This window comes from Pituophis catenifer, unplaced genomic scaffold (assembly GCF_029215685.1).
Source record: "Pituophis catenifer annectens isolate HBS135680 unplaced genomic scaffold, rPitCat1.0.hap2 SCAF_3, whole genome shotgun sequence".
NCBI classification, from domain to species: Eukaryota; Metazoa; Chordata; class Lepidosauria; order Squamata; family Colubridae; genus Pituophis; species Pituophis catenifer.
The window spans coordinates 190804684-190822731 of NW_027256883.1; the positions used below are offsets into that span (position 1 = coordinate 190804684).

An 18048-nucleotide genomic window follows, 5' to 3' on the forward strand; every position below is an offset into this window, starting at 1 on the left:
GTCTAACTTTTACTGTTGTAATTATAATCTTTAATAAAATTACTATATAGCACGCTAACAAGATACTTCTGTCAATAAAACATTTAGACCTAGATCTTGGCTTGGTTCACACATTGTACTAAGCATGACTTGTTTGGCTTTCATTTTACATGTTGCACAAATCTCAAATAGTTATTTATAAATCAGGGTTTATGTCGTTATATATACATATAAGCTAGCCTACCATGATTTATTTAATTTTTTTTTTAAACCATGGCATGGGGTAATGTGACTGAAGATGAGTTTCACAAGTGCAGTAGTCCATTGGATTCAACTGAATTCTTGCTAGTTTCAGTAGATCTGCTCTCATTATGCTTGCTTAGATCCAAACCTTTAAATTTACACATGGAAAAATTAATGACCTACTGAAGTTATCTGTTTGTAAAATAATCAAGGAAGATTACCTTCTTCAATAAGATTTCATCTGCAAAAGGCAGCGGAATGTTGTTTTGTCTAGACTAGACTAAATTCAGAATAATTTTGAAATTCACAAAAAGCAGTCAGTGAAGCCCAAATACATATAATCTTTTTCAGTGCTGTTGGGATGTTGTCATGTTACTTGAAGTGACATGCACTGATTACGGTGAGAAAGTCTGTGTTAAATTTCAGTAGGAAAATAACCTGGATCCCTATGCTTCCTTCTGAACGAATTCTCTCCGATGTTTAATAATTAACAATTCATTTTATCTCAGTTGACACACTTCACAGAGAATTGGAGCAAGCCCCTAGTATCTGTAGCTGTGTTTCAAAAGCACTAAACTGCATTATGCCACTGTATTATGCCATGTACAGATACACACAAAGATGTTCAATGATAAGTGAGTATTGTGTATGTTTGCAAAACAAAATCAGGGTTGGAGAATAGTTGAATGAACACTTTTCATTCAAATTTGTCTGGATGGAACTCAGAACAATAGTAATCTTGTTCAAAATGATACCAGGATTCCAGCTCATGTTGAGCCATATTGTTACTTCGGGATTATTCTATATCCACGTTTAAAACAACCGGTGGCTTAGCAGGACCTGTACACCAGCTTCTTTTGTAAATCCTTACTTGTTTATATGAACAAATAATTGGTCTAAAAATGTTCAGGATCATTCAAGCTGAATTTCATAAGCACCTTCTAAAGAGATGTCTGGGATCTGCTTGGAGCACATTTTCCTAGCTGGGCAGTTTCGAGTAGCTCATGAGTGCTACAAAAATATTTCAGTTGACTTTTCCAGGTTAAGTGGCTGTAACATATAATGCAATGCAAAACAAAAGAGTTGCTTTGTGAAACGTGAAATCTGAGACAAGATCTCAGGATAGGATGTTGTCAAGTTATTTGTCAGTCAGCCCAGTAATATATTTAGTCTGGTCAGTTGTAGTTATCTAAAATCTGCAGCTGGGATCTTTCCTCATTACTAGCCACTTGATCCTTGTAGACAGGAGAGACCAGGGATAGAACTTTAGATCTTCCACAATACTTTTATGCGTGACTGCCATTGATGTTAACAATGTACTGAAGAGACACTACTTTTATGTTATTTATTTATTACATTTATATGCCACCCATCTCACTACCAAGACCAATTCTGGCTGGCTTATGAAGTGGAATAGACAAGCATTCTATAGAATTTGGAACAAATTGATTGATTGATTGATTGATTGATTGATTGATTGATTGATTGGTTCGATTTATATGCCGCCCTTCTCTGGAGACTCAGGGCGGCTTACAATGCATTAAGCAATAGCCTTCATACTTTTGTATATACCTGCTTAGTAGGGCTTTCGCTCCCCGCCCCCCCCCAAGCAGTGTTCTTTTTTATACAAAGTCATCTTATTGCCCCCACAATCCGCATCCTCATTTTACCTACCTCGGAAGGATGGAAGGCTGAGTCAACCTTGAGCCTGGTGAAATTTGAACTTGCAGTAATTGCAGGCAGTTGGCAGGTAAGTGCTACTTAACAGCACTTTCGTCCGCTGCGCCATCAAGGCTATTCTAAATAATTCTGGAACATGCTGAAGATAAAATTGGAAGCATTTCCAACTCTAGAATTGGTGATTTCTTTTAAATAGTTGGAACCCTAGTCATACATTTCAGTTTCTAATGTGTTTAGATTTTGCCTTTTTATTCTTCCATGGATTAGGATCCTGCAAATAAAAGAGCTATTTATTTAGCAAAATATTGAGGAGTCCTGAGGTATCCGAAGGATTGGCTTTTCCTATATGAACCAGTCAGAAAATCAAGGTATGAATCTGAGATTTTTAGTCAACTGTAGGTATCATAGGTATCATACCTAGACAAGGTAACCATCACAGGTAGCTAGTTTAGAGAACTATGTGCAGCTACAGACTTTTTTTTTTTTTTTGGCATATCTGTGTTTCCAGTTGGAAGAGAGAAAGCCTGTTAAACCAAAGTTTCTGATTGTATATCATTTTTTTTCCTACATTCAAGCAGATACACATACAGTCCCTGTGTAGAATTTCCCACTCAATGAGGGGAAGTTGGAGACTATAGACAAATATGAATAAGGTAAATTGATTCTTAAGGGTATTGCGGTACGCATTCGGGCAAATACAGGTGCCAGGTTTCTGTGGTTTTGCTCTTAGACTTTTCCAGACATTCTCATTATTATTATTTTTAGCATTTGGTTAAGATTGATTTATTTACTTTGTCAAGTTTTAAATTTTATTTAGGAATAGCTTTTATTGGTTCAGCTTCATTTTGTCTTTATGCTATCTATCCCAATAAACTAATGCCCTTATTTGCAGCATTTACAACCTTAGTATATTTTATTCTTTAATTCTATTCTCTGGTTATTCATTTATTTTTACCTGCTTTGAAAACACCATACCCTTGAAAAATCAGGCCAAAAAAATCTATCTGGCACCTAATCATAAACTGGATTTTAAGTGAAATCTTCAGCATGGTGCCCTCTGAAAAATATAATTTCTTTTCCTGTTCATCTCCCAACTGACATGGTTTACAAAGTTTAGCAAATCTGGGGATCATTAAGTTAGATAAGGATGCTCTCTGTGAAAGCATCTAGATATTTATTTATCCTCTTTTCTTATATTACCTGGATCTGATTAATCAGATTGCCTTTAAGATATTGCTTATAGGTAAAGGTAAAGGTTCCCCTCGCACATATGTGCTAGTTGTTATATATTGCTTATAGATGTCATTAAAAATGTGCAAGACAAGTAAAATCACAGAAGATCTTTTCTACTACCTACAACTTGGCTGAGAACCATTGGAAAGGATAATTGAGTGTAGGAAATGGTGTGGTAGTACAAGTTTAGTTTTATTCAAAGGTGAATCATCCTTGGCCTGTTGTAGAAGTTCTGCCACCTAGTCTGCTGAAAAAATTGATATTTAGGATCTTCTGATTTAGATACAGAGCTAGAGTTTGTGGGATGTACAATTCCATTTTGATCTGTTCGTTTGCATTGTTTTCATAGAGCAGGGGTGTCAAACTCATGGCGTCATGGCAGCATCACGTGATGTATTGGGATTTTTTTCCCCTTTGCTAAACAGGGCGTGGGCGTAGCCGGCCCACGGGATGGGAGTGTGACAGCCCTGACATAGAGTTTCACCCATTGATGAAGGTAGCATGCTTGATATGAACTAAAACCTACATTCATCCAGATCTGCAATCATCAATAATTTAGATTAAAGCTATACATGCAGTCAGTTTCCTTGACTTTCCATCTTGGGCAAAATTGTTGGGTGTTAGCTAGTTGAATCAGCTGTATATTTATTTTTGTGGAACTGTGTCTTGGACCGTGCTATCTGACATGTGTGAGCAGATTCTAAAGACACCTGAAGCTTCTTTCTATGATCCTCACAGGGTTTTGGTTTTAATTTTCTCAGACAGCATCTTATCCTTGCAATATTGAACAATTAGTTGAAGTTTTAAAGGAATAAGATGCCAGTTGTAGAAATAAAAACCAAGCCTATTAGTAGGCTGTTGATCCAATAGCATCCTTTTGGCGTGTGGAAAGTCCCAGGTTTCATCCATGATGTTTCCAAGTGGATTAGGCAGAATTCCTGCCTGGAATTCTGGAGAGAGCCACTGCTGCTACGTGGCAAAAATTATGGCCTAGATTACCTAGAATCTGACTGTATAAGGTAGCTTTCTCTGGTCCTCAATATGAAAACCTTCAAGTGAGGTTTATCAGCATTTTGCACCTGAGTCACATTCTGGCAAAAACAGATGGATATTTATAATTCTTCTCTATCCATCACTTTTTGCTGTAATTCCATTGAGAAAACAGAGACATATATATTTTATTCCCTGTGATTATAGACAGATCTCCTCAAAGTGAAAGAAGTTGCAGCAAGGTAGTGGAATTAAGAAGTGCCTTCTGTTTTTCCATTACAATCATCCTCCCTTCTGTTTTTATGTAGAAAAAAAACTGTTGGCAGTTCCATGAAAACACAGATTTCAAATGTCAGCTTTGTTCTGGATTTTAAAAAAAATCTTTAATTGAAAAATGTATTGGGGTTCTTTCTAAACTATATGATCAAAGCATGCGCACACTCCTAGCTGTAGAATTTATTACCTTTGTTTGTTATAACAAATCTTAGATAGTCTAAACAGCTAGGGGATTCTCAGGCACAAAACTATCTTTAGATGTTTTGGATAATTGATTTTTTTTGCCAGTTAGCTTAAGCAAAGAATTTTCTCTTTTCTTTCTGTTTCAGCATTGTCTGCAGGCCAAACTAGTCCCATCTCTACTGATCATGGTCAACAGGAGATTAAACTATTGGGATTCTGATTTTGAGGATGAGATCATCAATATCAATGTTGGGGGCTTGAGAAGGAGACTCAGTTCTAGTGCCCTCTCCAAATTTCCTGACACTCGGCTTGGACGCTTGCTTTCCTGTGATTCTGAAGAGTCCATCCTACAGCTGTGTGATGATTATGATGTGAGTGCCAGGGAATTCTACTTTGATCGGAATCCTGGCTTCTTTCTATACGTGCTCCATTTTTACCAGACTGGCAAGCTACATGTTATGGAGGAACTATGTGTCTTCTCCTTTTGCCAAGAGATAGAATACTGGGGCATTAATGAATTCTTTCTGGATTCCTGCTGCAGCTATCGCTATCATGAAAGAAAACTGGAGAGACATCATCACAACTGGGATGAGGAAAGTGAGGTTAGCAGTGTGGATACATCCCCAGATGAGATCTTAGATTTCAATCATGACCTGCTTCGCTACAGTACGCTCCGCTGTGGCAATCTGCGCAAGCGCCTTTGGCTCACCATGGAAAATCCAGGATACTCCATCCCAAGCAAACTCTTCAGCTTTCTGTCTATCAGTGTTGTGCTGGTTTCCATAGCTACCATGTGTATTCACAGCATGCCAGAGTACCAGCAGCTTGACGAGGAGGGCAAGTTGAAGGATGACTCTGTGTTGCAAAACTTGGAGTATTTCTGCATCTCCTGGTTCACATTTGAAGTTACTGCCCGCTTGCTTTTGGCTCCAAACTTGAGGAAATTTTTCAAGCATCCCCTCAATCTGATTGACATTATCTCAGTGTTGCCTTTCTATTTCACCCTCTGGGTAGATGTGACCACGAAGACAGATTCAGAACTGGGAAATTTGGGTAAGGTGGTGCAAGTGTTTCGTCTTATGAGAATATTCCGAGTGCTGAAGCTGGCAAGGCATTCAACAGGCCTGAGGTCTTTAGGAGCTACCTTGAAGGTAAATGAGCTTTAGCTCATTTATTTTTATTTCATATTTCTAAGGAAAAAAATAATCAAAAGAGTAGTCAAAAGCACCTTTGTCCTGTTTCAATCTTACATTTGTATCTGTCTTCAACCTGGTAAAATTACTCATGCTTTTGAACTTTTTAAAGCTCAATTACAATGATGGATTATTGTGTGATTATGTCTCATCAAATCATGTTGACTCTTAGTGACCACATATTCTCCATGATTGATCTGGCCCTCACCTGGTCTTTGAGGTCTTCCAATGCTGCAGCCATGGCCACTCTGAGTCTACCCACCTTGTTGCTGATCATCCTCTTCTTTTTCTTTTCACTTTTCCCAGAATTAACTTGACTTTTGCTAATTTTCCAAAGTATAATAATTTGAGCCTGGTCCTTTGTGCCTTCAGTGAGAACTCTGGATTGATTGTTTTGATGATTCATTTGTTTGTTTTCTTAGCTGTCCACAATATTCCCGGAAGCCTTTTTCAACACCAAAGTTCAATAGCATCAATACTCCTTCTATCCTGCTTCTTCAAAATCCAATTCTTTCCCTTCCATAGAGTGCCACAGGGAATATCATTGCCTGCCTTATTCTGATCTTTGTAGATATAGACTTATCACATCACCTGAGTATCTTTTTCAAGGCCTTCATAGTTGCTCTGCTAATCTGTAGTATATTTTCTGATGGCTAATCCCTTTACTGTTGATAGTTGATCCTAAAAGTTGTCTAACTCTTCAGTATCTTCATTATCAGTTCGAAAACTGGCTGTAGTACCAGGTAATTTTCTTTATATATATTGTTAACCATATTTTTCACTTTGCTTTTTGACTTTTATTGATAGACTTCGTAGATCCTTTGGACTTTCAGCTTTTACTGTCATTAGCATAGCACAAGTTATTGAAGTTACTCCTCTTCTTTCAATCCATCTTCCCTTAATATATACCATACAGATTGAATAAAATGGAGAAAGTTTTCCATCCTATTCCACTCCTTTGTCACCTTGAAGCCAGTCTGTTTTGCCATGTGTTGTCTATACTGTGGCTTCCTGACTTCTATGTAGGTTTCTCATGAGCACAATAAGATTTCCTGAGATTCTCATTTTTCTAAGCACATGGTGATGGCTTTCTCAATTACAATATACAGCATGAATCAGCAATAATGTCTCATCTTCCTTGGCTTTTTCTAAATCCAGCTCAAATGCTCGGTTTCTCTTTTTCCATGTAGGGCTGTGTTGGATGATCCGGAGCATTATTTTTCTAGCACATGAAATTATAGGTATTGTATGATAATTTACATACTCTGTCAAGTCTCTTCTTTACTATTGGTATTTAGATTGACCTTTTCCAATCAGTTTGCTGCTATGTCATTCTCCAAATTTGCTGGCAATTACTGGCAAATTATCATGCAGAGTTATAAAGCCCAAATGAGTTGGAAATCCAATATTCCTTGCCAAACAGAAAAAACTATCTTCTGTTTCCATCTTATAAACCTTGTTCCTATCAATAATTCCCACCTATTCTCAACATCTACATTTCCTTCAGTTTTGTTTATATCTATCTAGCATCATCTTCACTGCAACACTTCCCAAAACAGAATGGAATGCAATAGGATAGGATAGGATAGGATAGGATAGGATAGGATAGGATAGGATAGGACAGGACAGGACAGGACAGGACAGGACAGGACAGGACAGGACAGGACAGGACAGGACAGGAATCTGTAGAATTATATCTGTCCTTGCCTCTATATATGGAATTAATGTGAAATATTCCTGTATTCTGTCTGGCCTCCAAAAGGTTTCTTTGTTTGATTTATGTAATGGCAAAATTAATCTCTTGGCATGGAATGTGGGTTAACATGGCCTGTTTTAAATGCAGTATTTATACATATTAAGCTCCTATACCCTGCAGAATTCAGTGAGAGGTTTCTATTGTGGTCCTCTGCAGTTGGCTGTGTTTATATTCATGCTTTTGCTTCCTTACCATAAAAAAAGAAGATTTGGAGGAGGAAAGCAGACAGCATTGAAAAAACCTTGAACTTTCCATCTTGATTCCTAAAACTTACGTTATTTGTTCAGCTTGGTTGATTGTAGCTCATTTATTTATGGGCTTGCTGCCAGGCAGCCTAAGGCTAACCTACAAGAGCACCATCTGGCACCAGGAGTTTCAGGGCCAGCTGATGTGTGCACGTGACTGGTTGTCAGAACAGGTGACTGAGAAGGGTGATCTCCTATGGCACACAGCAGATTTAAGGGACTGAAATTTGTTTTGCTGTCTTTATTTTTATGCTTTGCTTGTAATGTTCAGTAAGTCTAGAAAAGGCATAGCTGCTTCAAAGAACGCTAATGAATTCTGAGAGAGGCTCTAGCTAGTATAGAATCCAGATATGTGTAGAAGGCTAATACGCTGGCATTCCAGAAAGTCCCAAGGGATTGCTGTAGTCTGGGGCTATAACAACTGGAAAGAATAGCTGAAGATAGTAACTATGAATGTCTTCCTTCTGACTTCAACTCCACAAGCTCTCTCTTAGCCTCTGAGATGCCTCCAAACTTGATGAAGGAAAAAAAATTGGTTTATGCTATTTCACATTTATGTTCACTTTGTGCAATTTGTTGAACAATGCCTGCTAAATATTCTCCTTTATGTAGTCTCTTGATAACCTGAACTGCCATTTCTTTCACTCAATTATATACCTGAAATTCATTATTTTCTTTCTTTCTTTCTTTCTTTCTTTCTTTCTTTCTTTCTTTCTTTCTTTCTTTCTTTCTTTCTTTCTTTTTCTTTCTTTCTTTCTTTCTTTCTTTCTTTCTTTCTTTCTTTCTACCTTTCTTTCTTTCTTTCTACCTTTCTACCTTTCTTTCTGCCTTTCTTTCTCTCTCTCTCTCTCTCTCTTTCTTTCTTTCTACTTATTAAAATTTTTACATACAGTAAAAGTCAAATCTAAAGAAAAAAAATAAAAGAGGGAAAAGAAGGAAGTAAAAAGGTGCCAGAAAAGAAAAAAGAAAAGAAAACCAGTGTACAAAATGAAATGGCTTCTGATCTTCTCTTCAACAGAGGATTACAGTCTTATAATTCTCCCTCTCCCTTGAATGTTATACAAATGCCTTGAACTTCCAACTTGTCCACATCTTTTTAATCCTCAAACCCATAAATCATCATAACATTTTTTTTCTTCTTTCAACAAAAAGTCCTTGTAAGGTTTCAGGTCCTTCAGAAAAATTATTGTTTGTTTGTTTGTTTGTTTGTTTGTTTAATGTATATGTTTCTTGTTATTTTTCTCTCTCACCATATATACCTGCAGTTCTGATTGCCTTCCTACCCAAGAAGCTTAGTGGAACACCATTTCCAAAATACATCCACAGAATATAGAAGCAGGACGTGAAACAGCAAGCAGCATACACTGCTTCCCCTTTAAATGCCAGTTGGAGCCCCAACCCCATGTGGGAGGGGAAGCCAATCTTTCCTTCTCTAGGGCAGAGTTCCCCAAACTTTTTGACTTTGTGGACTGGTGGGGTGGGGGGAAGGGGATGGTTCCATGCGAGTGGCGAGCACACCCATACTCGTAGCTCCATTTGCACGAGCGGCAGACATGCATGTCAGCCACTTGTGCAAATGGAGTGTGCGCACACACGTGCGCTCGCCTGCTGTTCATGCAAGTGGGGATGTCCACAGGCACACTTGCCCACCGCTTCCGTGACCTGGACTCAAGGTCCAGAGATGGGCTGCAACCTGGAGGCTGGGAACCCCTGCTCTCAGGGACCTTAGAATTACAGTGTCACGAACCGTTGTAAACTAGAAATGTTCATTGCTGTTCTTGAAGGCAGGGGTAGTCAGGTCTAACTTTACCAACTCACTTCCCCCAGTGAAGAGGCTGTTAAATTTTATTAAACTAACTTTTTTCAATAGTTGGTTTTCATCACCAACCAGATGGAATCAACATCCCCAAGCCTAATGTCTGTTTGATAGGCTATGTAGAGCGTGATATGAATGGGAAAAAGGAGCAGATGGGAAGCCATGCCACCTCGTGTTTAAATCATGCATGATCCGTATATGTTCATGGAAAGTGATTAGTGTTTCTGCTTCGTTTGATTTGGAGGTGAGGCCTTTAATAGTATGGAAATTTGAGTGTCTTTCCCTATCAGTCTGCTTCTCAGCCATTATCCTCATTCATCAGTTAACGAAACTGCCTAGATGAGAGAAAGAACATCTTTTAATCTTTTTTAAAAAATTGCAATAAACTGCAACACTGAAAATGTATGTTATCTCCTTCTTTAATCCTAGTTTGAATAGAAAATGATGTTTTCTCCCACTCAAGTCAGTAAGAAGGATGGGTCTCCCTTGATTCTATTTATTTACAAGAGCTGTAAGCTGCTTTACATGTCTTGAAGTAAGAAAGCAGAACAAAATACTTTAAATGACTGTGCATCTCACACCAAACACACCATGTACGCATTAATCTGGGTGAATACCAGTTTGTGATTGGGATAAGAAAGCCCTTAAATCAAACTCAGCTCCTAGTGAACATATCTGTACATTTTTCATGCAGGATTATGGAAGTGATTTGCCATTGCTTTTTTTTTTAATTGGATTTCTCAGTCTGACAGCCCTGGTATTCCCAGTTGTTCCCCTATCCAGTCCTTCAGGAACTAGACAAGATCGTTTAGGAGCTGACAAGGGTTGTGCAAAATTTATGGGACAACTTCCTACATATAACTAAAACAAAATGAAATACATGTCATGATAGTTTAAATGCAGGCTGGCCTACGCACAAACTGGGTGGTATATCCATTTTTAAAACGATAACAATTCCTTACCCCATTCAGGTTTAAAAATAATTTAACCAAATATAGAGTGGCATATGATCATATGAATGCACCAGGGGTGGGTTCTACTTACCTTTACTACCAGTTCGCAATGAGGCCGCGCACTCGCACTTGCTTCGCTCATGCGCGCACACACTCTTCTGCGCATGCACAGAAGCGTTCTGATGATGTCAGGGTTGGTGGGCGGAGCCTCCCTCCGGTTTTACTACCGGTTCTATAGAACCGATCCGAACCAGGGTCAACCCACCACTGGAATGCACATAATGTGAATTAAGAGCGTAGATGTGGAAAAGCAACACAAATTATTTATTGTATTTGTTTTGCCTGGATTAGAAGTCAGAGGATTTTGTTGCTGTGAGACCTGCAGCACCTTAGGGCAGATTAGAGATTTCTGCCCCTTGGACTCAGCTTTGCAAATCACTAGGTTCATCAATTATATTCAAACTACTATTGGGAGATTAAGAAAGGGTAAATAGAAATATCCCAGGTATAAATATGAAGTTATCAATAATACTAAGTTTAGACTTCCTCATATTTTAACTAAGACCTTTTTCTTTGTGTTTTTTAGTTTTCCTAAAGAGGATAGAACACTTAGTAAACAGTCATATAACAAAGGATGCCATAACAAGAGGAGTGCAATGCATTGATCCCAACCCTAATCAGGATACAGTATTTACATAATCAGTGTTGATGGTTTCAATATAAATTCAAATATTGGGGGAAGAAAGTTAATAGAAGAGAAAAGGATGCTAAGGATAATAGGAGAAATGTCTTCTCTTCATTGTAACATCCCAGTTATTAAATTTCCTTCCCAGGAAAATGTAATATGCAAAAAAATGTTTGCTTATTACATTTCTATGCTACCCATCTCACTAATGCAGAAGCTCTGGGCAGCTTAATAAAAGTTAAAGATGCTAAAACAATTAAAACTAGAATAAAAAGATTCAAAATTAAGAATCAAGCAGTCTGGAGGATGAGACTCCTCTCTACCCTATCAACCAGCTCTAAGTAACAGGCCAAATAGCCAAGTTTTAGGCTGTTCCAGGAGACCAAGAATGCGGGGCCCAGATCTTATCTTTGCTAGGAAAATATTCCAGAGGGGGGGGGGGCCACAGCAGAAAAGGCTCTTCTTCTGGACCTGGTTGGAGTTATCTTCTTGTCTTTTAAGAACCAGGTAATGTTTACGGTTTGGAAAATGCATTATGACTAGTTTAAGTCTTTAGATTTAACATAAACATACATAAATGTAGCTAGATACAGCTAAATATCTCATTTGTTATTTACAACTAAAGTTCAAGTAAGCAGCCAAGGACTTGCCAGATGCTTTGAAGGGCAGCTGTCAGAAATCATTGACCATGTTAACTAGGCTGATGGGAGTTGTAAACTCAAAAGACATTGTATTGCCTATTCCTGAATTACAGGTTTTAAGTCAAAGGTTTCGTGAAATATGAGGCATTGGATAAAAGAACTGATTATGAGAAAGAGTATGAGGTATGTGAGAAAGAGGAAACAGATGTGGGTGTTTGAGTAATAATTTGTTGCCCAAACCACTGTCACATATTGTTAAAGTACCCAAACAACAGAAATGCTCTCTTTGCTTTCTTCTTTTCTCTCTCCAGTAACTAAATTCACACCCAGCACTGAGCAAAATTATGGTGTTTTTTTTACTATAATTTAGTTTTATGTATGGACGTAGTCATTTTGCTGACAAACATGCTGGTGATATTGCTTATAATATGAACTTAAGCAATCCAGTGTTAATAAACCTTTGTTAAACAAATTATAGACTAGGGCACTGTACAAATCAGATCAATGGCTCATTTGAAGGAAGCTTTCCTTCCTGCAGTAAGACAAAATCTTGATTAGACCTAGTCAATCATCTTGGCACTGATAACTTGCATATGATCCAGCTGTAGTAGGTGGCCAAGAGGAGAACTTTGGTTTGATGTTAGGTTTGTTTTGATTCTATAGGGCTAGGAGCAGTAGTGGGATTCAGCCAGTTTGCACCACTTCGGGAGAACCGGTTGTTAACTTTGTGAGAAATTTGACAAACTGGTTGTTGAAAGAAATCATTAGGGCAGAGAACCGGTTGTTAAATTACTTGAATCCCACCACTGGCTAGGAGTGAGCAGCCCACTTCCTTCCCTTACTAACAAACGGCTTCATAAAGAAACAAAGGGAGTTAAATTGCTAACTTTAATTAATATATTATGCTTGGCTTCATCAAATAATCCAAACTGTTTCAGTAGAGACACCAGGAGTGCTGGAGATGCTGCTGGCAAGTTATATTGAGATCAAAACAGGCTTCTTGGTAGAGAAAGTAGAGAGTATGCAGCATGCATGGGGCATCTGCTTCCTGGGCAGTGCATTTCTTATTGCTGCCTTAATGTTGTAAGAATGTTTTGGTTTATTGCTTTCCCTGCGATTCAAGCAGCCAGTGAAGTGAGAGGATGAAAATAAATGTTATGGCTTGTCTAAAAAATGGGAAATGTATTATTGATCCAGAGGCCTGCAATCCATTTTATTCAAGTGTAAACTGCACATTTCAGTCTGTGCCTAATTCCTTTGTGCACATCATTTTCTCTTTATTCAAAGCACTAAACTTCCTAGCCCTTAGCTAGTTACATTATTTTCCCTTCTTGCAGTTTAACCATGTTCTCTGCTTCTTTCTTACGTATACTTTTAATGAATACATTTTAACTGCCTAGGCTGTCGTTTTAGAATAGAATAGAATAGAATAGAATAGAATAGAATAGAATAGAATAGAATAGAATAGAATAGAATAGAATAGAATAGAATAACAGAGTTGGAAGGGGCCTTGGAGGTCTTCTAGTCCAACCCCCTGCCCAGGCAGGAAACCCTACACCACTTCAGACAAATGGTTATCCAATATCTTCTTAAAAATTTGCAGCATTGGAGCATTCACAACTTCTGGAGGCAAGTTGTTCCACTGATTAATTGTTCTAACTTGTCAGGAAATTTCTCCTTAGTTCTAAGTTGCTTCTCTCCTTGATTAGTTTCCACCCATTGCTTCTTGTCCTGCCCTCAGGTGCTTTGGAAAATAGTTTGACTCCCTCTTCTTTGTAGCAACCCCTGAGATATTGGAACACTGCTATCATGTCTCATGTTTTCTTTGGCAGCTTCATTTTGTGTCTGACTGTACTGTGTTGTCTCTTTCTATTTGTCACTTGTGCCATGCCTATAAATAGCCAGCTCTGACGGTCCTTGTTCTGCTCTGAATTGAGCCTATCTACTGCATTTGCTGGACTCCTTGTATATTTTTGAAAAGGAATTTCCATTTCCCACCTACCATGCCTGCCTAACATTGATTGATCATCTTGGCATCTTTTGTCAATGGCCTTGGTTATAACAGCCTCACTTCCAGCAACAGCTTGTCTCAATCTTCCTGCTGGGCCTCAGGATAATTATAGTTTGGTATCTGTTTTGGACAAATAGCAGGTTTTTGTCCAAATAGGTCTTGCAAGTTACAAATACAATCAACTCTGAGCCTGGATTTCTTATACATATGCTAAAGGAAATGCCTGTATGTAAATAAAAAAGCAAATTAAGATTGTGACTCTTAAAACCCTATTAAGATTGAAGCCTGAAGCTGAAGGGCTCATGAGAGTGGTTTGCCAGGATAATTGCAGCTTTCTTCTAAAAAGCTTCTTCTATCTTCCCTAATCACATGCTTTGATGGTGGTTGTGATTTTTATGCTACAGGGAAAGCAAGGAAGGCAGAAGACGGACTACTTGTCAACAACAAAGAAAGGAATCTCCAATGACAGCACACAATTGTGATAAATAATTTTTTGTTTGGGACCATAGCAACTAAAGAAGCTTGATACCTCTGTCTGGCTCAGGACCTGGAAGGGCTGCTGCTTCTGATCCCGTGTCCTGAGAACTGGCTCTGGATATTCAATCACATTGCATAAAAGGGATAGACCAGGAGAAAGATTGCCAGATTTGATCCAGGAAAAGGGGAAGGCCATGGAAGGGGACAACAGAAACACATTTGTTCCTCAGTTATTTATCCCTTGTAAAACTATAGATGCTAAATCTGAAATCAGTACATGTCTTGATTTTACTTGCAGCTGTGTAGGGATCATATTGCATTCTGAAGGCACTGAGTAGACATCCCCGTTTTATATGTCTGCTTTAAACCTATAAAATAGGCTAATGAAAGATATTTATTTGCCACTAAGGCATCTGACTTTTTGCCTGCCAGATGCAGATCTTGACTCAATACAAACTGAGATATGACTGATGGCGTCAGTCTAGAGTTCAGCAACAACCTTTATCCTTAAAAGCAGATATTAGAGTGATTATTGCCATCACCACATTCTGTCCTTCTGTCCTTGGGAACCAAAGGAGCACCAAAGCATTAATAAGTTCTCTTATCTGGAGAGTTTGCATTCGTCCCAGAAATGTTGCACAGAAAAATACTTTGTTTTATATTCTAAGAGATGCTAAAAAGGTCATTGATCTGGAAAGTTGCCTTGCTTGAGAAGAATATATCAAGTGGTGCAGTAGGGAGCAGATGGGTCTCCATCCTCCATTCAGTCAAAATGAGTGAATTGCACTTAAATAAGTGAGAATTATAGCACACTCCTATACATATCTGCTCAAAAGTAAGACCAAATGAATTTGTTGAAGGTTACTCCCAAGTAAACCTTCAAAGCAAAGAGCAGCAGTGATGAACAAGCTAAACTATAAAAATCTCAGCCACCCTCACGCACTGCAAGTAATTTCAAATATTACCATTATAAAACTTGCAACTGTGTGAAAAAAACGGTGTTTATATTACAACTCAGCTCTTCAGGGCTGAAAGTAATAGGAATGGATAGAGTATAGAAAGTAACTTCTGTCTGGAGATCACTGACCTTTGATCTTTGTTGTTTATTTATTTATTGGATTTCTGTGTCACCCATCTCACTAATACAGTGACTCTGGGCAGTTTACAATATAATAAAAGTTATAAAGTGCAAACAAATACAGCAAAAATTTAAAAATCAAAATTAAAAACCAAGATGATGGGAGTCTGGGGGTGAGAATCCTCTCTAACCCATCAGTCACCCCCAATTTAATGGGCTCCTGAAAGCTGGCAAGCAGTGCAGTTTGTGTAACAGTGATATCACATGCTGAAGCTCTGTTGTATACTTATGTTTATATGGGAAGTACTCAAGGAAGAATTTAATAAATAATTTTAAGTATGTTTTTGTAGTCACATTGTAAAGATGGAACTACACATACTACTAAGGAAAATATTTATATGAGATGAAGTGGTAAGTACATGTCAAACATGGTGAGAAGGTGCTTAAACCTTATTTTGTATGCCATTCTTCCTTGCAAAGACAACATGAGTCAATTGTAATTTATCTGTTTCCCCTACCCCTCAATTTCGGCTCTGACATGTTGGTGGTATGGCAACAGAATTGATGATATAGGCAAGATCTCCTGGCTTCCTTTTGTTATTGCAATTCACTGAAGGAGTCTCTATTTTGAATGCTGACGTTTTAGAGTCTACCTGCAAGTAATCTGTTCCTCGAACTCTGGAATAATGTTGCTCGCCACAATAAATGAACACTAGCTATGCCCAATACAAATGTGTTGGAGTACAACCTCCATTGTTTTCAGCATGGGTCGTTGGCTGAGGGTAATAGGAATCACAGTCCAAGCATCTGGAGGGCATTAATCCAGATGTGTTTATGCACATACCATTGAAAGAAAATTGATAAATAATGCTGGTGTTAAAGTACTTTTGTTTCGTGCTATTTTTTTTTATGAGAGAAATCATTGGAAACGTGCGAAGGCAAAATATTTTTCTGTTCTAAGTTTCAATCATGATCTTAGTCAACTGTGGTCTGATATTATAGAAACAGTAAGAGATAAAACTCAAAAGTGTAGACAACCCAGTATTGAAACAATGAGGTCTCTTTTCATACTAGTTTTAGTTATTGATCTTAACTACCTACCTCCATATTCTTTTCTTTTTTATCTTTTCTTTTTCAGCATAGCTACAGAGAAGTGGGAATTCTTCTCCTATACTTGGCTGTTGGGGTGTCTGTTTTCTCTGGAATAGCCTACACTGCAGAAAAGGAGGAAGAAGTTGGCTTTGACACTATTCCCGCTTGCTGGTGGTGGGGGACAGTTAGCATGACAACTGTAGGCTATGGGGACGTGGTACCAGTGACTGTCGCCGGCAAGCTAGCAGCTTCTGGTTGCATCCTGGGTGGGATTTTGGTTGTGGCACTGCCTATCACTATCATCTTCAATAAGTTCTCCCATTTTTATCGCCGGCAAAAGGCCCTTGAAGCTGCTGTGCGGAACAGTGACAAGAAAGAACCGGAGGACTCTGAGAATTACCCAAGCCAAGAATCTGATGCTTTCAGTGAAGTTTACCAGAGAGATGAAGATCTCACCAGGAACATCCTTCCAGTCTACTGAATGATTGGGAATTGAAGACTTACGTACTGTATCTGGTGTCAGAAAAAAGGCACGTTGGTAGCAAGATGATCAACAAAACCCTTAACTACACCATTATGGATTTATTCATTAAAAGTGATCTGTTCCAAAAGCATGTATGGAGTAACCTCTTACTGAGCCATTGCAGAATACGCACTGACCTTATGCATCTGGATTTTCAGCATTCTTCCAAGCCAGTATACATTATAACTAATTCAAATCTCAGTCTGCCAAGAGACATCTGGAGCAAAATGGACAAAATAGTTTTAAGATTCCATCTGTATTCCATTCCTTCAATGCAACAAAAGAAAGATTCATCAACACAAGCTTTTCTGTCTGAGTATTGTACTGGCAATAATAGTCTTAGTATCCCACATCCCACACTGTAATTTACAGGCAGACATCCAAGTACCTGGTTTGGGCTGGAAACTCAAGTTTGGAATCTAATAAATATGCAAATTATACTTCTAAAAACACAGCTTTATTTCATCTGACATTCAGTAGCTGCAGCTAATCTTCACCACATATCCTGGGTCTACATGCAACCAAGTATTTCCATACTGTATGTTAACTTTTTCATATTCAGTATTGTTTTCTCCCCCAGACATTTCAATGTTCTGATTCATAATTTATCTTCAAAGATTGCCAAAGAAATGAAATACTGATTGTAAAGTTATAACAAATAATGTTTGTGGCTTCCACAGAACTGAGATTGTGAAAGAACTTCTAACTTGCCTTATAAATGTCTGTCTGATGGAAACCATGGAAGCTGCCACTATAACCTAGAAAGATTTCAAATTAATCCAAAGCTGATAAAAGATAAATAGGAGAGATTGTAATGGCTGATGTGCTGAAGAAGGATTGGAGCACAAGTCATGGTCATGTTACATAAATCTCTATGGCTGATTTTGCACTCCCAACTCTTAACAAATCTATGCATGATGTATAGGATGGTATAAATATTTTCCTTCCCTTTCCTGCTCTCCCATTTCCTTCTCCACACCTTGTTCTCATTGCC

At 38.2% G+C, this 18048-nt stretch overlaps 1 protein-coding gene across 1 annotated transcript; it reads left to right on the forward strand.

Annotated features, from left to right (window-relative positions):
• The first annotated feature begins 3610 nt into the window (after window positions 1-3610).
• On the forward strand, window positions 3611-17029 carry KCNS1 (potassium voltage-gated channel modifier subfamily S member 1). Its single transcript, XM_070939996.1, has 3 exons — window positions 3611-3631; window positions 4731-5735; window positions 16578-17029. The coding sequence occupies exons 1-3, from the start codon at window positions 3626-3628 to the stop codon at window positions 17010-17012; spliced, it is 1446 nt and encodes a 481-aa protein (XP_070796097.1). The 5' UTR covers window positions 3611-3625; the 3' UTR covers window positions 17013-17029.
• The last annotated feature ends 1019 nt before the right edge of the window (window positions 17030-18048 follow it).

Excerpts from the sequence above, each read along its gene's own strand:
- KCNS1 (XM_070939996.1), top strand. Across the intron at positions 5,736-16,577 it reads CTTTAGGAGCTACCTTGAAG|CATAGCTACAGAGAAGTGGG; the intron begins GTAAATGAGCTT and ends TTTCTTTTTCAG.